General features: G+C 34.4%; 1 protein-coding gene across 2 annotated transcripts in view; it reads right to left on the bottom strand.

Annotated features, from left to right (window-relative positions):
• The window catches only part of LOC102692276 (serine/threonine-protein kinase 32C), an 81,488-nt gene that overhangs the window by 10,473 nt on the left and 46,840 nt on the right, over positions 1-24,175 (bottom strand). For both annotated transcript variants that reach the window (XM_069188981.1, XM_015346502.2), the window contains exons 3-5: positions 13,444-13,595; positions 4,236-4,409; positions 894-931 (exon numbers count right to left, since the gene is read on the bottom strand). In XM_069188981.1, coding sequence (XP_069045082.1) covers positions 894-931; positions 4,236-4,409; positions 13,444-13,562 — 331 coding nt within the window. In that variant the 5' untranslated portion in view covers positions 13,563-13,595. The remainder of the gene's footprint in view (positions 1-893; positions 932-4,235; positions 4,410-13,443; positions 13,596-24,175) is intronic.

The raw sequence follows: 24,175 nt of genomic DNA, 5'->3' as shown, positions 1-24,175 counted from the left end.
GTTTTGGTAGCAGTCTGTGTAGGCTCCTACAGTGTCTTGTTGTTTGAAAGGCCTGTTTAAGTGCTGCAATTCAGCCTGCCTGCACTGTCCAGTATCACGGTTGTGAGTGTTTCCATGAGTCACTTTGTTTAAGGGTGGGGTCTGACACAATATGGTTGGCATATTATAATTTACATTCAAATCTCAGTATTTAAAATATGTTTAGTGCTAAATCAAAGCTATGATCTGCCTACTGAACTTTGCCAACCCATCGGTGGATTTCATTTGTGCAAAAACACACACTCTGTGTTTAATACATTGAATTGTTGACTTGGTTCACCCTTCTTTCCTGAACACAGAAAAGACATACTAATGACAGTACAAAATAAAATGAAACTGTAATTTTTTGGACTATAATTCTCAGTTTTGCTGCATTATTATAAAATGTGGATAAAGTGATAGATATTTGTTTAGCAGAAGTGTTTTAATTGGAATGTGTCTCTCACAAGATTACTGTATAGCAACATGTCCTAAATGGTTGACCTAAAGCTCTACTGTCTAGATTATACTATACAATAACAAATATGGACACACATATAAAATGTATGAAAGTGGACCAGCATGTCCTTGATTTTATTCTTTTAGTATTTAAAGCATTACCTTTACTATTTTTACAACAGTTTCTGGCCCTGTCAGAGGAATATTGGCACAGTAATGTGAAAGAAGCCTCACATGGTCTAACTCAGTTACAGTACATCCAGTATACAGTATATCACCTTGAACTATTTCTTTCTGTCTCAAGAGATTAGAGACCTGTGCTGTGCCATTATAAATGACTTCTTCTGGCTAAGAAAGAATCTTTGCTCTTAAAGAAGGTAATTGCTTTTTAAATTTGTACAAAAACAATCTCTTACCTTGCTCATCAAGTAGGATGTTGTCAGGTTTGATATCCCTATTAGAAAGAAAAATTGCAAAAATATAACATTATTTATTAAAGAAATTATGAAAGAAAATAAGATGAGCAATTAAGTCATACTGAATACAAGTAAGATGCATTATTTGCAATGTAATCTTTTGAAAACCATGCATTTTGATTTTTATTTCAACAGCTTCTGTGCATCTGTCAGTTTACCTAAAGGTGCGCATTTCTATTATTAATTTGCTTGGATTTTTTATGCAGTCATGTATGGAGATTACAATTTTCTATTTTTTAATATATGTTTTTATACCCATTTATTCAGCTGAAACAATCTTGGTGAAGTTGCTTCAACAAAGATACAACAACCTCTCTACCCAGGTAGCTCAATCTAGCCTAAGGATAAATTACCTAACAGACGTAAAAGCAAATACCTCATCGTCCCCATTTTCTTAATAACAGCATACTGTATACGAATAGCCACATTGAAAATTCGATCTACACCTTTCAAAAGAATTAAAGGAATGCAAATGACTACAGCAAGTGAGTGGTCTTTGAAGCCAGAATTGATTAATTCTGTTAATGTTTTTCAGAGTAATACAATGGGGGAATTTAGATTCAAATTCCATTTAATTTAAAGGAATAACCAATCTATCATATCAGAAAAGGGGAGACAATATCTCCATTTATCTTGAAAAAGAGTGCAGTTGTGGAATTATTTAAACTGAATAAATGTGAAGTTAACCAATTCTGTGTGGAATTATTTCTAAAAAACACAAATGTCATGAAAGTACCAAAATAGCTCTTCAGCCAAAACCTGAAGTTGTTTTTATAATTGTATACAATTAGATTCTGAACACATAAGGGGAAGGGTAGATGAGCAATATGCCTTTTCTATAGTAACTTAAACCACCAGGGTGCAAGTACAATGTTTTTATTTTAACTAGAAGAGCTTTTTCAAACTGCATCTCATTGCAGAGCTATGCAGTACTATAATTCTAGGAATTGCAAGGTACTCTTAAGGCTGTGAATTAAACTGATGTGCCATGAAAATCATTCAGACTGCTTTTATAGTTGGGTTTTATTAGAGACAGATATTGTATGTCCTTATTATACTAGCACCTTTAAGAACATAAGATTACAAATAAGGCCATTCAGCACATTTTGCTTTTTTTGGCAATGATCAGTTAATGAATATAAGGGTCTCATCCAGATGTTTCTTGAAAGAAGCCGGTGTATTGGCTTCAACATAGCTTTATAGATTCTCACACCACAACTATAAAGAAAACCTACCGTAAGAGCTCAAAGCTGGAACCAACTTGTGAGACTAAAACATACTAAAATATATTTTGGATTAAATGTCCAAGGCTTGAACCAACTTTAAATTGTATCGATTTCAAAAACCCTTTCAGCTGCCAAAAAGCACAGCACATTAGTGATGTATAGGTGACTTTGATGCATTCAAATGCATTTTTATTTTCTAGGCACTCTTTGAAGAAGTTCCAATCTGGCAACAAATGCTTAAGTGGTTGATGTGGTATATATTAAAATACAATGGCAAATTTGATGGCAAAGTTACATATTGAATAAGGTAAAAGGGCATCTATAAAGTTTACAGTTTTATCAATGCACATACTGTAGGTCACATGTAATTCGAAGTAATTCCCACCATAATGTGTTTTTCCACCAAGTAGTCCATGACAAATAACAGCTCAGAAGAACATCACAACCCCTCTCCAACCGATTTGTTTATATTGCTGTCCTATTGATCTTCAGCATGCCTTTTCCTATAGTAGCTCATTCTTAACTTTAACAGTAGCCCTGAAAACCAGCATTCAAAACAAATGTGCTACAAATTGCAAGCTGCTTCAAATGTTGGCTCATTAATAGATTCAGTGGTAAATTCCAAAACATTGAAAATTGCCATTTAAGTATATTATGTAAATGTGAATTGTGAAATTAGATTAGTGCATTTGAGACTAGAATTTAAACCAGAGGAAAGCCAATTGATGTTGCTTGAAACATTAAATGAAAATATATTTCATTGTACATTGTATAACAAATAGCATAAAATTATCATTATTCTCAAGCATATATTATAGTCCATAAAGATTTTTCTATTTTTATTTCATATTATCCATTCTTTCTTTTTTGTTTTTTGATACAAAAACAATCAGTTTAACAATATTAATTCCTACTTCAAAGTGTCATGAATGCCAGAATTAAAACCAACAAAATGTGAAAACTGTGCAAGGGTCTGAATACATTTGTAAGGTTAAAATATTTTACAGATAAAAACAAATAATGTAAATGTCATGTTAGCAGGCTCATAATACAGCATCCAGAAGATTAAGTGTAAAACCAGTGGGTTTGCATTAACAGAACTTCAATAATTCATACTTTTAAGCCAATAAGCAATGATGAATGTAAACACGGCAGAAGAAAAGGGATGATTTTATTATTCCTATATGACTCTTCAGAACGTAGACAGAACATAGAGAAATGGCATTGTTTGGATTTCAAAATTCTTTAAGTGTATTAATTTTTGCTCTGCAGGCTGTATTACAGACTGTGTTGCTAGGATACACTTAATCAAAGTTGGTGCAACAAAATAATTGCATGGTATTCTCCCGTCAAAAAACCACAATACGGAACAAAAGTGCTGACCAGGGGAGTACTACAGATGTTGTAGAACTGAATTACTTTGTTTTCTGGGAAGAGCAGATTCCTTTTACAGAGAAACTTCTAGTCAGTATGACAGCAGAAAAAAAGACAGGTTTTATGGAAAATGTATTCCTATCTTTTAACAGAAAAAAAGAACGTGGGAAGTGACTATGAAATAAAAAGAAGGTCAAATTCTTACTGAACATTAAAATACATAATCCAACAAAAACAATACTTGCTATTTAGAGCAGCATTAATTTCACATTGACAATCCAATGAATCCATTTTAAATCTGGAATACATGTACAGGTATATTTAGTATTTCGTGAAGCACAAAATAAAAATACAGCACAGTATGTCTTAAAAACAAATGATCAAAAACATATTTGTATAAAACGGAGAGTTACAATACCTCCTAATAAAATTATCATTGAAAAGACATCCCAGTCCAGAAAATAAAGCTCAAAGGTAGCACAGACAAAAGAGCAGAAGGTAATGCAAATTAATGTGATTGGATGCTGAGAGGTTACTGTAAAACCACTAGCAGCTAGTGGCTTCATGTATCAAGCTGTGAATTGTAAAGCCTGTGGTTCGCACAGCAGAAAATATTCTTCCTGGTAGTGTTATAAATTTATGGATATCTAATATGGGTAGAGATACAATATCAGACTATTACCTGTGAATAATGTGCTGACTTTGTAGATAATCTAGAGCCAGGGTCATTTCACAGATGTAGAGCTTGACTGCCTCTTCAGTAAACTGGACATTCTGCTGTAAATGATAGCGCAGGTCTCCACCTAACAGCAAATCGACCACCATGAACATGTCTTCCTCATCCTGAAAGGAGTACCTGCAATTGCAGTAAATCAACGTAATGTTACAGGAAATCATCATACCACACCTACACAACATTGCAGTCTTTGGAGCACAGCCACATCTAATTTATCTTCATAAGAGCAAAGGGGAAATGGTGTGTCTCCATCTGATTTTGGCATAAATGAACTCTATGTTTGAGGATGATGGAGCTTAGAGAGTGCTTTTTAAGCATTTAGCCTCCAGCATGCTTGCTCTGCAACACCAGAATTGTATACAGTACATGCTCTGTGTTTATCTTCCAAGCTTTACATACACTATATGGTTAAACAGGATTCCACACACCTTTGCAAAGATCTTTTACATTCTCAGAAGGACTTCTAATGATAAGATTATTTCCTATGTTTAAATTAGTAAATTAAAGTTGTTTGTGTCAGAATGGCAGGATTGCGCAAGACTCAGATCCTTTTCTCAATCACATTCCCTAGAAAGCGTCGAGGTTAGATTTTGGAGTCATTGAAGAGTTTTACAGTGGGGGTACATCCTTATGGGCTATTGCAGTTCAAAAGCCAGATCAAAAAGCAGAACTCTCATTTTTAACCATAACATTAAAGTTTAACTGTTTTATGATAGACACTAATGCTTATATTTACTTCTTCAGATAAACATTAATGTTTTATGGTAGCTAAGACATTTCTATGACCCTTTATCTACAGTACATCCAATATAAATAATCATTTTCATAAAAATAATTATAATATTCACAATTATTTCAGAAGAGAAAGGAATGTCAAGAAAGCAATCTTTATAATTGATGTATTTCATGTATTATATTTGGACTCCTAAATTGATTTTAGATCTACTTCTCTGACATTTTCGAAGAAATGTATTTGTGAGTTGCACAAATTATGTTAATAAGGCATTGATTATTATTACGAGAGATATTGTATATCATATATTCAGAGTACTACAAAGCTCAGATAAACATTAAACATAAAATGCATCCTTAATTTTACATCAGTATTGATCATTGAGGGTGCTAGTCAGTTTCAGAAAGAAGAAATGGTTGATTAGTTCGAGAGAAGATGTCACATTTAAACTCTTATGGATACTAGTATGGAGAAGACAGACGGTGACAAGAGTGCAGTGACTGAAACATTAAGCCTGTATGAAAGAAACAGAATGGATAGCATTAATACACATCAGCCAAATGGAGTTCTCTTGTTGATTTATGAAATACTCAAAACTCATAGAAAAGGAGGTAACAGTTCTAACTCCTATTGGCTTTGTATGATATAGTGCTCTAAATGTCGCACACTATCAAGGTAATCTGTGGTTGTAAAAATATAGAGTACTTCATATTGTTTTTTTAAAGTCACTACTGTTCAATAAAAAATATTACAAAAGTAATCTGGTTACTCCTCATGTCAAACAAACATTTTACAAGGTTGATTGCATGAATACCTTTTGACAGTACACTCATACATGCGCTCAAGTGCTCATATGTACTTGTTAATAAAACACTGCATAGATTATTATGTGGGCTGAGAGTAAAGATTTACAAAAAAGTAATGAAGTCATAAGCATAATGAATACATTAATAATACAGTAGGAAATATAGCACAGAAGATTTTACTACCAAACGTCTTGAAAATAGCATGGAATGAGGAATAATTTGAGTGGTACAGTATATTTTGCTACTCTGACCACTAATGCTGTCTCTTCAGTTTGTGTTCATGATCAATTTCAGTCCATCTCACATCATTACCTGAGTGCATGCGGCTGTAATAATCAGCATGATGGCTTAAAAGAGGTGAAAGCTTCATTTGGTTAAAGTGGTACCTAGCCTTTCTTTTTAAAGGTTGGACATGGTGCTGACATAGGTCAATACTGTATTTTTCAAGATTTAGCTTGCTCTACTCCCATTATGAATTTGATTGATAAGGTTTACTGCAAGCTTCACAAATCATTTATTTTATGCTAATTACTTAGTTGGTTTTTCTTAGAGACTATTTCATCAGAAATGTTTTTTAATCAAAATACAGAAAGAAAATGTTTTAAAGTAGGGGTGGCAAAAAATAAAAATGAGAAACAGTACACTAAAATCAGTGTTACTAAATTGAAATGATGTCATGGTTATGCTTCCAAGACCTTAAAGTCTTATAGTCGTCCTTTCCCCAAAACACCATTCTGTACTACTTTGCAAGAGAGAGTGTTGTCGTTAGCTGGAGTATGATTGGAAGCATTGCATTGTTCTGTCCAGTTCACACCATGTCAAAGCACTTCAAACAGATGCTGCAAATCAATCAGAACTGAGAAAAAGAGTAAAAAACTGCAAATGTAACATGGAATACAGAATCAAATACATAAACTGAGAAATTCATTAAATTGTTGGTTCTGGGACTGTAATTGCCTTGAGGTCTCCAATGGCTGATGACTTTGTATCATATTTGTAAATAAGAGTAAAAACCTCAGCACACTATGAAACTGCACTTAAAAAGAATGAAAAAAACAACACAATGGATTTAATAATATGAATGAGTTATTGCTCTTTACCCTCATATTTTCAGTGATAAAGTTGGAAATATATCATGTTGCAGTGCTGTTCAATGTTTCAGTTGTTGTGTGTTGTCTTACTTCACTCTATCCATATCCAGTTATAATCCAGAATTAGAGTTTTATGATAGTGCAGTACTGTACCTGCTTTCACATCATCTTAATCTCTGTGTCTCATAAACAGCAGACATAAGGAATGCAAAGTCCTGGACATTGACTTTCTAACCTTCAAATTTCACAGTAAGGAGAAAAAGAATTTGTCAGATATATTCTTCCATTGCTATTTAAATCAGTACTTTGCTATTCAGACTACAGGTTTAGAAGTAAACCTACAGGATTTCTTCAAGTCATAAATCCATCCTTCCTTTTTCTAACCACTTTATCCAAGCTCACTAGATAGCCCAAGCCTATCCCAGCAAGCAATGATCACAAGGTGGGACACCAGTGCATTGCAGGGCACACAAAAACAGACATGCACTCCTGTTCACATCAGGGCCAGTTTTCCCAGAAGCTAATTACCCTTCCAGTATGTACAGTATTGTGACCATGGGATGAAACCAGAGTACTCAGAGGAAACCCACACTAACGCAGGGAGAATATACAACCTTCCTGCAGATAATGGGGGAGGGGGAATTGAACCCAGGGCTCAACTTCTGCTAACTTCTGCACCAACTTGAATAAATGACTTGACCAAATCCAGACCGAACTGTAATGTCATGTCCTTAGGAATTAACATGTGGATTGCAGGAATGTGATGTACTGTATATATACGGTTCACACACAGTTCCAGGGTGTGCCTTCTAAAGTTCATATTGTTTCTTAAATGAGCATTTCATGTATTGAATCAGGTTAAATTAAAAATTACAGCTCAGCATTAAAAAATAAACCTGCATAAACATAAATAACTGATGATATCAGTTAGTACATAACATAAATAATATGATTTAAATAAGATACTAGGGATATAATAAGATGACAAGAGTCTTAACTCATGTCAGTACAGAAGGACATAGGCAGCTCCTCCATATATTCATTAAGAACACAGTAAAATTCATAATCATAGCATATATTGACAGGCAAGATCTTGTTACCAGTGTGGCACTTAGCAGAGAACTGAAATAATCAGGTCAAGATAAAATGGAATTAATGGAACAAAGTTTCTCTAAAATTCTTTAAAACGTATCTAACCTAGATAATCAAAATGGCACTCAGATGATTCTGCAATGGAAAATTATTTCTCTGGAAAGGGTGTGACTTCTAAAGCCTAATACATCAGGTGGATTTTAAGAAACACTTCATTCATTTTAAAATTCAGTTTTAGATTTTGTTTTTTATTGTAATTTAATTCCTTTTTAAGTCTTGTCATAGAGTTGTGTTAAGGAAAACATTCCTTATTCATGTTTTTATCTAACACATCACTGACTTCCTTTCTCTTTCATTATTATGTCACTCTCTCTAAGACATTATAACTGCCAGAAAACCGATGCAACATTTGTCTGTGCCTCCACAAGCTACTTGTAATTGTTTTCAGGATTCAGCACATCAATTGAATACTTTCCATTATTCACTTTTCCATTTCCACCATTCATGCAAAGTAAGCATTTTGTGCCAAGTAACAGGGTGAGCCATCATTGCAATAGATAATTAGGGACATTCAAGTTGGAAATACCAATGAAATGAACTATTGAATTGTTTTAAATACACAGAATGAGTTCCTAGAAGAAGATATTCCTGTCAAGAATAACTGCCTAAGCTTCTCTGAAGAGGTGCCTTAGTCTATACTGAGGAATAAGTTTTAATAGCTATGTTAATCTTTTAAAAATGTATTTAAGAAGAAATACTATGCTTATAATAGATACTGCACATAAAAGTATACTGGATCTGTTGTAATTTATTATTCTCAGTGTAAGAGTATAACATAGGCCCATTTATTTTAGATTTATGAAAAAATAGATTGTTAGTACTATTAGACTGTACTGTAGCCAGAATATCTTGTTTCCAGAACTGACCAGAAAACAATTCTTTCCAAGACAAAAAAACATATGAATGCTTAAAAATATAATTTGCTGTAGAGTTTTTATTTTAATCACTGTCATTTATGTAGTAAAAGGCATAAACATTTAAAAAACATTATAAATCAATTATTAAGGGTGTTGCTATATTTTAATATGCTGAATATAAAGAGGCATGGAATGTCATTGTATATCTCCCCATAGCGTTTCTCTGTACATATTCCAAAGAAGCTGTTTGTAGACCATGTACCTAAACTGGTCAGTACTGTGCACTACGGAGCATGGTGGATGTAAAATTCAGGTTTTAATTTTTTTCCCTATTTTTAAAAAGTCGATTTGACATTTTCAAAACCTGTGACTTTTTTTTCTTTTTTCTCTAAAGCAGAGTTTAACACTGAGGTATTGGGTGCACTAGACATAGCTCGTTATAGACTATATGAAAGGGCACACTGTATTACAAAAACTCTATACTGTATGTACAGTATGAAGTACTGTATAGTTAAGTTAAAATATTCATTTGGTTTCCATCTTTCTCTATCATGTACATAAGAACACAAGAACATAAAAAACAATATGAATGAGTGTTTTTTAATCCTTTAATTAACTAGACTAGTCAAGTGAGAAAAAAATATTTACAATGACAGCCTGGCCAAAAGGCTTACATCATTGTGGCAAAGAAAGCAAAGCAATGAAAGAAACTAAAACAGTCTATTTTAGAATTTATGTAACAGAGTAACCCTCAGATATAATACTGGATAGTTTCAGCTCACTATGCAAATAATTCCAATCATTAGCAGAGGCAAATTAAAATGACTTGATCTTAAATTGTAAGATGGCACAGTGAACTGCATCACATTATGCAGATAGGAAGGCATGTTCCCAATTACAGCTCTGCCAAATTAACTAAAACCTGTGAAGCATTTGTCACATATGCAGAGAAGCCAATCAGCAAAGTTCACAATAACGAGTCTGATAGCACCGTAGATAGATTTTATGGTAAAGATCACAATATGTGCAATAAGGTCACCAGTGAAACATCTTAGAAGAGAATGGTATAAGATATCACTTTCCAAGACCAATTTACCGGGATTTTTTGCAAAAAAAAAATGTTGTAAATCAAGTCTTGACATTAAGACCCTCTAGACTTAAAAGAATGATCTTGTCATTTAAAGATGAAAATGAATATGATAGAGGGATGAAATTATGTAGAATGTATTTGTCATGACTCACGTAGCTGAAGGAATAGTAGCCCAGCTGTGAGGATAAAGCTCCCCAAACCTTCATCATCATTGTAAGGAGTGTGCTAGGGAGCTTCTGCAAGAGTGGAGGTGAGGTGTGTGAGAGAAATGCATACCGGAAGTCCTGGGTGCAAGACTTATGTGAATGGAAGTGGGTGAGATTAGGATATAGCCCTCCTCCCAAACTTAAATGAGTGTTTTACACTTGACTGTGAAAAGGTTGCACTGGGTTGATAGTCAGTACCTTTCAATCCGGTTCCATTGTAGCCGTCTGTCCAAGACTAAAACTATTCAGTTCATCAAGCTTGTCCTTTTATCTCATAATATCTGGATCTAGGGCTGGATGTAGGTTCATTCTTTGACTTGACTACCAACTTCTACTGGTTATGAAATTGTACAGGCGTAGATTCTGTAAAACCTCCAGATGTAGCAATCTACAACCCTTCTTCAGTTATAGAATAATTAATCTATTAATATTGATATAAATATGTATTTTATACATTTGGATGTACTATAAAGTAAATGATAGATTATGCATCTATCCCTGTCCTCTACACAGCAAAAGAATGCATTACCATTTTCAAAAATGAAGCCATATCTGGGATATTACCCTGAATCACTTTAATTATTTATGAACTTTACATGTGAAGGGTTGAAAGCTAAAGACAGTTTTGTATAGTTTGGAAGAACAAAAGAAAAACTAAGATTTATACTGTGTAATAAAATAATGAGTATCTTTCCAAAGCCTTTTTACATTGTGTGGGTAAATATGCTAAGGATGCTAAGTTTTACTAAGCTAATCAATGACTAAATACATTCCTAATTTAATTTTCTTTTCCACTCTCTGTTTCCACTAAAATGTCAAAAGCAATTAGTCCACTGCATCTGGCACATCATTACTGCGCTATCAATAAAACAGAAATCTGGTTCCCATAAACTCTAATGAAAGCTGACTACTCATACCTTGCATTTCCATTTTGTTGTTGTGGAAGGTTCACTTTATTTATCCAAAAGCAGAGAAGATGGAGATCTAAAACAAGTATCTTGAAACTGCAGTAGAAATCCAGGTTTTCTTTTAATTAGGGCACTTCTTTGTAACTGAAACTCACTTTCATATAAAACTCTACAGGTAATTGCTGTACACTTCTTTAATTATATGCATATTGATACAATGTAAACTAAATGTTTATTGTATAATTTCATTTAATATCTGAAACAGCTGCTGTAATTTCATAAAGAAAACTACTTCCATGTGAATGAAAAGAAATCAGGAATCTACATTTCATTACAAAAAATATTTTTTAAGAAACTGATATGGTGCATATACTGTAGTATTACTTTATGAAAGTAAAGCATGTGATTTTTGGTATGTAAAAGTATGTAAAAGAGGGTGGAAAACTATTACAAACATATGGAGGTAAAAAATTCATTAATACAGGCCCAGTCAAGACACATGCTTGAAAATAATTGGGATGAAGAAAGATAGGGAATATTCAAAAGATTATAAAGATACATAATTGAGTGATTACACAATTGGGCAGGCAGGGTAGGTACAGTACTGAGCAAAATTGTATTAAAACATTTTTTTTACTGACTTGGCTAAATGGTATTCTACACTGCGTGATAATATTTCTTCTGAGTTGCATGTGTGTGTGGGCACAATGAAATTGTTAAAAATTACAGCAAGAGTTGGTTACATTTGCAAACTAAGATGTTTAATACCTAATATGTTATCATTTTATTTAAGACTATATACAGCCCTCTAAACATACTCAACAGTATGAATGGCTTGTAATTCCCTCAAGTTAGTTGTTATACTAACAATACCTCAAGCATAAAGGATTATTTATCAAATAAATAAACTGTGGACAGTTTTTATTATTCACTCCAGTCTTTTTAATAAAATAGCTGCCACATTTTCATCGTGACTATGAATTTATGCCTGTGCTGAAGTACACTGATATGCTTTGCAATGCAGATTTGACAGCTCCAATGTTTCTTTCAGATAACCTGAGAAAAAAATAATAACTAATGAAAGTTTTTTTTTAACAACACACTAAAGGCATCCAGTGAAACCCTAAATGACAAACTGCTTTAAATAAAATCTAGGTGGGAATGAACGGAAATGCTAGTAAAAAAATCTTCCTTATTGTATTTGCACAATGTATGGAATTGCCTTTAGTTTTTACAGTCAGACTGGGATTTTAGATTTTTTAAGCCAGGCCTAGAAAACATTAAGACCCCAATTTAAATTTGGATGTGTGGAACCATTGATGTAACAACCTAGATCCTTGTATAAGCTTCTAAAGATGCTTATTTAGTAAACTGGCATTTAAAGTACAGCGTTAGAATCTCTTTAAATAGTAAGGTAAAAGGAGTAACCATTTCAGTTATCCGCCATGGATGTTTAGAACAACCCGGAGGATCTGTGGTCCAAAATAATGGTTAAAAAATCAGCTCTGTTTTTCAATTTGATTACAAAATGAGATATTAGAAAAAAGAAAATCATAATGCAGGTTCGTCTCCATGGAAACCTGTGAATGTAGGGACAGAACAGCTTCTGACCTGAAAAAAAAAGCAAGCCGCTGATTTACCGAACCCTCGCAGCAAAGTCTGGCTGCCACCCATGGCTGCATGAGGGATGACAGGGTGCCATACGCACTCCTCTGCCAACTCCTTCAGCAATGAGTGATCTACATTAGCAAGATGAATAACTAAAAGTGCAAATTGCTCTTGCCTGCAATGTTCAGTGTCCCATTTCCATCATGAGCTGGAGAAATCAGACCTTTTCAGAAATGTATGCTGTCATTTTTTGCTTACGAATTAAGGAAGAAGAGCAGAGATTAAAATGTAATTGAGAGGTACTTGCAAAATAATCTGAACGGTCGCTAACCAAATTATCTGAAAGATTTTCCTTGTTTTTATGATTCTACACTGCTCTCTCAAGCGTGTTTATTTAATTCCTACCAATGATAAAATGATCATTATTAACAATTATTTTATAGCTGGAATATATGAAAGTACAAAGGTTTGATAGGGCAGTAAGAGTCGGGACTTTCATGCAAAGTCACTTTGGTCAGTTTTCAAAGCCAATTCAAAATTAGACAGTTTAAAGTATAAAAGAAAACAGACATGCAGCAATCCTCCGATAAGACTTTGTATTACCACAGAAACCTCTGTTTGCACAATTTCCCCATTTTGACAGAACACTATTGTCATAGCATGCAGAACAAAAAGAAGTAATTAAAAAATGCAGGATAGTCACCAGAGGTTTACTAAAAATACATGTTCAATTTCCTGTAGAATCTCTAGCTCTCTAAAGACGTTTCGGACCTCGTCTCTCTCAATGCACTGCTGTTTGTTCATGTACTTCATGGCATACATCTTCTCTGTGTCCCTCTTCTGCACGATGCACACCTGCGAACAAGAAGAGTGTCATCACAGGAAAGTCAAGAAGTACTCACAGAGGGAATTCAGGTGGTCGAGGTACTGGTATTAGTTGATCAGATCACATGTGTGGAAACAAATATTCCCCATTTGTTCCTAGAATACTTAGTTTTTGAGTGTATTACCACTGGGATCAGATGACTTCAAATTAAGGAACTGCACATCAGCTATCATAAAAAGGCTTCACAGTGAAAATATTCTGTTTTGCTATCTCTCTCAACTTTCAGCATGGTATAAGCCTCTCCTTGTACTTTTTCAGATTGCATACTAAAGTAGGTCCCCATTCTAACTCTACAATAATTTAGAATGCATTTCAATTCTACTGATTTTTCTTTGTTCTGCAACTCAGCAGAGAATATGATGGGTTGTATGCAACAATGTGTTAATATCAGATATGTTCACCATATCTTGAGAATCCTTTTCTTTGGGTTCATACATCTTTGTCAAATGTCACATGAAAAAAACAACAAAGTATATTCTATAATGTCTCCTTTTCTCCTTGTTAGTCAGATTTTGAGATTGATATGCAAGGTGTTCTAAAATCTTGATTTTACAGACTAATGTATTTCAATGTAAGTTACAATATATGACAAAACATCCACACAACAAACTGGTATTTATATTGAGTGAGTCATAAAACATACTGTATTAGTTTCCTGTTCCTTTAAATATAAAAGACAATGGAATAGTGTTGCTGCTGTCAAGTGTAACATGGAATCTGACATGCTTCGCTAGCAACAAAAAATCGAGAAAGGCCTCCTGCACTGCAGAAAATGTAATGAATGACTAAACTCAATTAAACTGTCTTCTGTAACCCAGGTCTCTTGATTAAACTAAACTGCGAAAGTGTATTGCTTACATAAGTTGATAACTCACAGGGTCTACTATTCCATGATGACAAAATCTCAGATTGTATTTTTTTGCATACTGTATTAATTTGTAAGCCCCAATTTGTCTTGATATTACTCAAGATTTATTAGTGAGTTCTTGACATGGAACAAAAAGTTGTTGTTTTTTTCTGCTACAGTTAATATGCACATTTAATCATCCTGGTATGAAGGCTGTCGACCTAGTTACCATCCCACATGTACAATAAGGGAGTTCTGGGAAGAAGCACTCAGCAGCAGCCCAGAAGTTCCACATTTTACTTTACAAAGGACAATTCTAGAAACTTTAGTGTAAAATTCCAGGCCCGTTTTTTACAAGCTTTCACCTACTTCTCCAATGTGATACTGTAGTGTCTGCTTCTATGTGGTGAGGTCCCTACTGAGTATGAAACCCAATTCTCTAGCTCTTTAGCTTGATTGATTAATTGACTAAAGAAATGCATTGCATTAGAACATTCTGTGTTCCTGAAAAAGCTGCAAATTAAAGTTTATTAGTCTTCTTTTATGCCCAAATTCACATATGGGTACATTTAATAACAGTTCCTTTGCCAAGTATTTGCCAATTTGCCAATTTCTGTCATGAAGGAGTGGCACTAGAAACATGTATTTCTGAATTAAAAATGATCAGGTTATGAAAACTGAATGTATAGCAATCATGGGCAAATTATTTTAAGGCAATACTACCTTTTTTGCTTTGCAAAGTTACATTGTTTGATTTTCATTTGTCTATTGCACTCCCACGTAGCACACAGTTTTTCAATAGTATAGATTTTTCAATTGATCCAAGGATCTCCCTGCATAGGTGACTTAATAGACCAAAAGAGACAACTGAGAATGTGTCTCTAAAGTCTGATGCATCTGGTTCATCATTTTAGTTTGCACTGCTTAAGTAAGAACAAAGGAAAGCTCCACAATAGTTCATTTGATATTTAATATCACAAGCCAGAAGTGAAACTCAACTGCATACTGTAGATCCCTCTGAAATTACACCTGACCTCTAAATGATAGAATTTTCTACAGACCTATTAACGTACAATATTGATTTCATAATTTAGCATAATATGAGTATGCTAAGCTCCAAAATGATGGAATCCAACGCTCCAGGCAGAAAATATCAGTCTTTAATGTGTAGTCTTATAAACTGGGTGTGCACTTAAGCATTAAAAAATAACATATACCAAAGGAGGCTTAATTAATTTTGAAGGGTATCAGTAAAGGATATAAAATATGATCTGCAACAATATAATATGCAAAGGAACAAGTAATAGGTTTATTGGAGCCTTCTTCAGGTGTGAGCTCCACGGCCGAAACGTTGTTTTCTCTTTCTTCTTTTTTTCAGCATGGAATAAACCTATTACTTGTTCCTTTGCAGCCTACGCATGCTGACGCAGCTACCCACCTGAACAATATAATATGCCTGTTTGGTATACAGTACATAATATTTGTTTATTTAAGATGAGCACCCACTTTTCACCTCTAAGACAGAACGTAACAAAGGTTACAAACAAGAGGAGGTCAATCAGCCCATCTAACTAATCTGGTAGTTAATAGCTAATTGATCCAAGGATCTTATCCAGCAGCTTCTTGAAAGAAGCCAAAGCATTGGTTTAAACAAAATAGCTGGGTAGCTTCTTCCATATCCCTGCAATCATCTGTATCATGAAGTGCCTCCTGTTCGCAGATTTGGTTTAAACTTGTGACCCATGGTTCATGTTTCACTGCTGAAACAAAAAAAAATGTCAGTATTAAAAAATCCTGGAGTATCGATTTTGAGTAGGGAACCATTCCTTTAAAGGAGTTCAGACTTAAAACCCATGGGAAGATGATACTAATTATGTCTCGTTATTATGATAGCAAAGCTTCTAGAACACATGGAGCAGGATGATTGGTTAATTGTCTATAAGTACATAAATCTACCACTTGAGTTAATCAGCTAGAAAAATAACTACCCTGTTTCACAACTTCTCACTACCAACCTCAGAGCAAAAATTCCTAATAACTGCCATAAAATCAACCAGAAAACTGCCCCCAAATCATTAAAATATAGTACAGATTATGAGTATAACTTATTACTTATTATGACTCAAATGTAATTTAAGGTGTCTATTACAATATTTTTTCCAGAGAGTATACTTCTTACGTCTTTCCAAAACACTTTGTTATAGACGAAAGGAATTAAGTGTATTTATAGCTTTCCCCTTCTCTTATGCTACACAATAAACAGTCATCCAATCAAAATGTGATAGGGCGGACCCCTTGGGGTGCTGGGTATCCTACCAAGGAGATCAAATTAACCAGTTTAGTAATTAGTAGTTTAACTAATTACACTAGCATAGGCACTTGTGTGGAGCAGTGATTGCGTTTCTGGAACCATAACTTGAAGGTCGTGGGTTTAAATCCTGGGGGGAGAGTGCTGCTGTACTGTATTAAATATTATGATGGTTTGATATAAGATTGACATACAAAACTGCACAACAGATTAGTAAGACTAAAAATGCTTTTTTTTAACTAGGGACCTAAATTAATCAACTGTTTCTCTGCTGGGAAATGCTACTTTGGAAGAAAACCACTCATTCATGCATTAGTAAAACTGTGTATTTCTATTGGGAAAGCACTAACTGCTGCATGTTTCAGCTAATTTCTTTTATTTTCTCAATGTGTTATTACCACTAGTATCATTATTATTATTTTTATGAGATTTTGTATTCATTAAAATATATTACTTTGATATGAAGTAAAACTCAAGAACTCATATGCATGGAAGTATCTGATTATGTGACTAGTTAACACATGACTAGTTAACTTATCTTTTTTTAGTGTTGTGTTTTTTCATCAAGAAAATAATAAAGTTTACTGAACAAAACAAAGAAATGAATTTGCAGTCCAATCGAAATAAGGAAGGGTTGAGCTCCTATAGTTGAAACAGTTCAAGACTGACTAGCTTTTAATACACCTGTTTTATGGAATGGTATAAATAATTAACTTTACACCACAGTGCCTTCCATGTGGAGAAACTACTGAAAAAAATATATGACAGGTACAAAAGATAAATGTTTTGCTGTAATTCAGAACATCAAATTTATGCAGGTGTTATTTATTTTTAAATTAAAAATAACAGGTGGACCCAAGATGTGTGGTATTTGCCTTCCTCTTTGTATTTTTAATAGAAGAATTTGAAAAAAAGTAATATTAAAAACCTAATATAAGACACAACAGTAAGGTTATGGTATAATGATCAAATTCTGAGGTTTCTCACATTGTAGAACTAGAATCTAAACTGTGTGCTCGCGTGTTAAACTAAACTACTATTTTTGCATCATGGTATACAAAAATCTACGACCTGCTTATTATTGAAAACGGTTAAGAAAGTTGGTTTGCAGATGAACTGCTGTGCAGTCTGTCCAGATGGTTAAAACCTGAATATTGGAATTTTGCCTTATACTATGAAATGAGGCCATGCTTTTTCTCTCTGCCCAGTTTTGGCAATGTTTTCAGTAAAGCAACCTAGATTTGTTTTCACTAGAAGTTTCATTTTAGAGATATTACAAGAGGTTTGCAGATAACATGTTACTGAAACTTAACATATGGTGCAAGCAGATAGGAAACTCAGAAACAGTTACACAGAATGCTCTGTATTTAAAATCAGGTGATACGTCCTCTGAGTCACCCTGGGGTTGATTAAAGGATTCAATAGTAACTAGAATAGGAACTAGAAAAATAGTTTGGTGAGCAGTAGTGTGTTTTCTTTTCCAGCTGTGTTCCTGCAATAGCTCTGGCTGCTCTAAATAGGGAGTCTAAGAAAAATGCAGCTTTATCAAACCCAAGCATTTCCTTTAAAGGATTACTTTTACTGCTTTTACTACCCATAATCATAATCGTTAAATGTGTTCATTTATGCATGAAATTACTGAATTTACAAGCAACAGCTCCCTATATTGCAGCACTGTGCCGTCCTTATACAGAAGTGTACAAAACTTGTGTATGATTTTAATATTCTCCATATTTTCTGTTCCAAAATATTAACAGTTCCTGTCATTATAATGAATTGCAGTTTGCCAAGGTCACATAGGTGCTTACTTTATAAAGCATTTCGATCCCCTTGATTCTCCTATAGTTAGAGCCCCTATCAATTGCAGTCATTGAAAGGAACCCCTGGGATTTGCGTGGGGAAGGAAAGGGTACTCAGAGTTTAAATTTAGTAAAGCCAGGAACTGTAAGCTGTCTTTTCTGGGTCATGTAAATGCTGAAAGTGCCAGGAGCTTCTACAGAACTTTGAAAACAAGACCATTCAAACACAGACAGAAATGATGAGGTTTTGAAGAAGATGTCTGCAAGAAATTAAAGTACAAACAGATCCTACTGTTTCACATACCTTTATTTAAACAATGCATTTCAAAGTAGATCATTTTAAAATTAAACACTGCCTGAAAGAATTAGTGTGTTTTACTTTTTTACAGGCAGAATAAGATTTATGTATCGAGATAAAAAAGTTTATTATTAGGATAGCTTTGCCCTGATTTTTTTCACTTGGTTATACAATAAAAGAACACAAAGGGACACTCTGCTTATCTATTCTTAATATTGTTTCATATTCTATAATTAAATAACATATTAAAAAAGAAGTTGGAAACTATAAAGGATACATTACTAAATCTGGCTTAAATTTCAGAAAGTATGCAGAAATAAATACTGTATGTATTACCTTGTCTCAATAAAGGACTGATGACTCAAACAAAAGTAAATCAATATTATGTAGTTCAAGTAAAAACAGATAAAATAAAAACATAAAAAATAAGAAATCAATTTAATCCAATCAAAAGTTTTTATACAATCCCTTCTATACAAATAATTTGTTTAAGGCTTAAATAATATGGCTGTGAAGCAATATACCAGTACATTGCTTCACTGCTGATAGCACATCATTCTTTTGCAATAAAATTGATTTAAATATTTGTTTTAACAATAGTCTTACTTAATCTAGCAATAGGTATTCTAGCTTCATCTAAATAGTGTATATAAACTTTCCATAATAAAAATTAATTCAAATTAGAATACGTACAGAGGAAAGTAATAAAAATTTTAGCATGTGCAACATTTTGGCAGAACATTCATGAATGTCTTTTACTACACTAACAGATGAAGAGCTGTTCTGGTTCTTTTGTGGAAAAGGCCTTCCTCTTTGCAAAGACATGTTACAAACTTTTCATTGAAACCAAAACCCAATTAAAACAAGAACTAAAATATATACACAGTATATAAATATCTCTTCTTCCACCTATTAAGAACCTTGCCTATATAGAGAGTTTATAACATAAGTTATGGAGGAAGTTTAGACCCTAATGTCACACACTTCCGCTCGTGTATGAGTCTCACACCCAGGATTTCCTTTCTTGTATCTCTCTCCCATCCCTCTCACCACCCAATCTCCACCCTTGAAGCAACACACTAGCTCACTTGTCATAACACTGTGTGGTAGGTAAAGTATAGTGCAGTCCAGCCTTACAGCATTTCCTCAGCTAGGTAAGTCACCCCAAATACTTTATACATACTTCACCCACCGATCTAACTGAACCTGAAATATATAATTATAACATGGCATATTACAGGTCTGCAACACACCTGTCATTGTGTTTCATGGGATTCTGTAAGAACCTTTGGATAACATGAGGAGACAGTTTTTGGCCCAGTCTGACAGTGTCATCTGCTTCTCTTTTACTGTACTCAAGGAAGAAGCTCTGCGGCACCTCCCATCCCTCTGCTTTTTCCCTACTGTGCTTTAACAATGGTGCGGTCAGTGGCTCAGGATTGGAGCCCTCAACACAAAGTTCCCTCAGGAGCAGCTGTTTAACATCACCTACCTGGCAGTAGCTGATATCTTCCCACAGGACACCACATTCAGCAGGAAATTTAAGCACACACACTCAGTCAATGCAGTCACACTGTCAATTAAAGTTTGAGGGAGAAATTTGTCTTTTCCCTTAAGTCAACTGGTTATCAGAGTGAGTCATAGGCTGCACAAGCCTAAGATGAATCAACGAGAATCTCTTTGTGGGCTTCACTGAATGTGTGCAGCATGTGCCCCTGTGGAGTGTGCATATAATGTATATAATAATACCATAGGCACAAGGTACTGTATATACAATGGATATAAAAAGTCTACACACCCTTATTGAAATTGTACTTTTTTGTCATGTAAAGCCAGAAATCAAGATAAATCATGTCAGACATTTTTTCCATCTTTAATGAGACCTTGCAACCAACAAAATTCAACAGAAAAACAAATAGATAATTATTAGGAAAAATAATTGAAATTAAAAAAACCTACAAAACCCTGGTTGCACAAGTGTGCACACCCTTCCATAATGGGGTCTGTAGCTGTGTTCAGAGTTAACCAATCACATTCAAAATCAAAGGTAAGTAGCATACACCTGCCATTAATGAAAGTGATTCTGATTAACCCCAAATAAAAATCAGCTGTTCCTGTAGGATTTCCCTGAAACTTTTGTGGTTGCATCCTACTGGGATAACCATGGTCCGCAAGGAGCTGACAAAACATCTATGGGAACTTTTTGTTGAAAGGTACCGATCAGAAGAGGGACGTAAAAGAATATCAAAGGCATTGGATGTACCATGGAGTACTGTGAAGACTATCATCAATAAGTAGAAAAAATGTGGCACCACAGGGACATTGCCAAGATCAGAATGACCCTTCAAAGTTGATGACAGGACAAGGAGAAAACTTATCAGTGAGGCTACCAAGAGGCCTACTGTACAGCAACATTAAAGGAGCTGCAGGAATTTCTGGCAGGTACTGGTCACTCCTTGCATGTGACAACAATGTCACAATGTCTCCCGTATGTCTGGGCTATGGGGTAGGGTGGCAAGCCCGTCTACATTTAGCCAAAAAATACATTTAATAACCCCAAACCATGTGGGAAAATGTCTTATGGTCTGATGAGACAAAGGTTGAACTTTTTGGACTTCATTCTAAAAGAGATGTTTGGTGCAAAGACAACACAGCTCATTCTCCAAAGAACACCATACCTACTGTGAAACATGGAGGTGGCAGCATCATGCTTCGGGGCTGCTTCTCTTCAGCTAGGACAGTGGCTCTAGTCAAGATTGATGGGATAATGACTAGCTCCAAATATCCAGATATTTTAGCACAAAACCTGGTGGCCTTTGTCAGAAAGCTGAAGATGAAGAGGAATTTCACCTTCCAACATGATAACGACACAAAACACACATCCAAGTCAACCAAGGAATGGCTTCAGAAAAGAGAGATCAAAGTCTTGGAATGGCCCAGTCAGAGCCCAGACCTCAATTACATAGAAAACCTGTGGAATTACCCAAAGAGGGCTGTGCACAGGAGATCCCCCGGTAATATGAAGGAGCTTGAATGTTTTTGCAAGGAAGAGTGGGATAAAATTGCAAAATGCAGGTGTGCAACGTTGATAGAGACTTATTCACAAAAACGTACTGCTGTAATAAATGCAAAAGGTGCTTCCACAAAAGATTAGTTGGTGGGGGGGTGCTACACTTATGCAACCAGGGTGTTGTAGGTTTTTTTAATTAAATTATTTTTCCTAATAATTATCTATTTGTTTTTTCTCTTGAATTTTGTTGGTTCCAAGGTCACATTAAAAATGGAAAAATGTCTGACATGATTTATCTTGATTTCTGGCTTTACATGACTAAAACCTGCAATTTCAATAAGGGTGTGTAGGCTTTTTATATCCACCGTAAACAGCTCTTGGAGACTAGTTTGAATACACTAAAACTTTTGTGCAGATGTATGAATGTCCATTGATACACAGAATAAGATTTTACATGTTTTATTTACAATCACATCACGTTTCTTGAGGCTTGAGGCACCTGAGGCAGTCTTTTTTATAACCAGTCACAGTTATAATTGTAAATTCTAAGCTATGAAATGGTTACAGGAGAGTGATTGTTAAAGGTAATATTTTTTTTATTTTATCATCCTCCCATGAGGAAAAAAGGTAGTAATTACCAGTTTCCTAATTAACCTTTAATAAAGTCAAGGTCAAAAAATTCAAAATCCAATATTTCCTGATTATGAGCCTATACCAAATTGTTTGTGACTAAAAATGTTATTTGTTATTTTGTGTTATTTGTTTTGTTTGCTTGATTGGTTTCTGACAGGAGTTCAGTCCTTTCTTAGAAGTAAAAGGGCATGATTATAGCAAAGAAAAAAACGTATCCCGCTAAATACAATTTAGTTGTAAATAATGACAAAGAAATCCCTAATTTGATCTAGATTTGCCTTAAACAAACTTTAAACCACTTACAGGTAAAGCCACCTTTGTTACGTTTACTACATATTTGGTATATTTACTTGATTGTGAAAAATAAATATATTATGTTTTTTAGTGAATTGTCCAATACTATACGGTGTAAGTATTATACCTGTACTACAACTGCCACAACTACCACTACTGCTAATAATAACATAATAGAATCCTCCATCCATTTTCTAATTCAGGTCATGGGGGAGCCAGAACGTATCCCAACAAGCAATGGGCACAAAGCAGCAGTATCCTTCCTGTACAGTACATCAGGTAAAAAAGCGAGAAATTGCTTGAATACTGAATTAAGTGGGGGGTATACAGAGATTTCTCTCTTAATTCAATTCAGCCAGATCGTAAAAGTCCAGAGTGGAAATTAGCCAGCACACTGCACTTTTCTTTTGAAAAGTGACACTGGATCTTTAATGAGTAACCATACTGTAACATCTTATCCAAAGAATGGCACATACTGTAATACAGCAGTGTTGTACCATACTTGGTCATTGCTTTCTTCTTTTTCTGGCCTAGAAGGAATAGCATCACCCGGTCCACCGACACCATTTTCAGCAGATACCTTATTTTCCTATTTAAGGTTTCATATTCCATTTCTGACCAGACCCCATCTCACATTTGTTTTCAAACCCTGTGAGATATGTTAAAGTACTTGATGAACTCACTTGTGTTAATTTTTTTTTTCCTGAATGCAACTTAAAAAATGTCACACTTATAAAATGTGTGAAAAGCAAGTACATTTACATGTCAAACTGTCTGCTTCCGTGGCAAATATATATGACTTACACATATGAGAATAACTTTTCCCAAGTTTTTTTTTTCTTTTTTTAAACTTAAATACCCTTCTGAAGCTTTGAGTTAATGGTCTTTCTCAGTTTCTCCAAGAATGGAAACTGTCCGATCTATTTTTAATAATAAAATCCACATAATTGCCTCTCCAAACTACTCTTTTCGTCTGAATTAAATATTTTGTTCTTAAATTTAGCAACATTTAGCTTTCTAGACCCAGCAAAGCTTTACTGTAGATATGCTACATTATCTAATTTCTCTTCTGTTTCACTCCAAAGCTCTAATTGTAAGTTAATTGATCTTTAATGTCAAATATAAGCTGTTTCATTACTTCCACTCAATCAAAGTAATTGCTTTACATTGTTCTCTATCTTAATTACACAAAGAGTTTCTTAGTGTTAGGGGGTAACCTCTCGCATCATTGCTGATCTTTCGCTTACAAAAGGAGAATATTATTGTACATCTTTACAATTCACTCAGGGAGTCGGACTTCCCATTGTTTCCTCTAGTGGATTTAATGAGACACATAGATAAGCTAGTTCTCACACTAATT

Source organism: Lepisosteus oculatus, chromosome 4, assembly GCF_040954835.1.
Source record: "Lepisosteus oculatus isolate fLepOcu1 chromosome 4, fLepOcu1.hap2, whole genome shotgun sequence".
Lineage (NCBI taxonomy): Eukaryota > Metazoa > Chordata > Actinopteri > Semionotiformes > Lepisosteidae > Lepisosteus > Lepisosteus oculatus.
The sequence above is the reverse complement of the archived record's forward strand: the minus strand, read 5'-3'. Positions and strand labels throughout refer to the sequence as shown.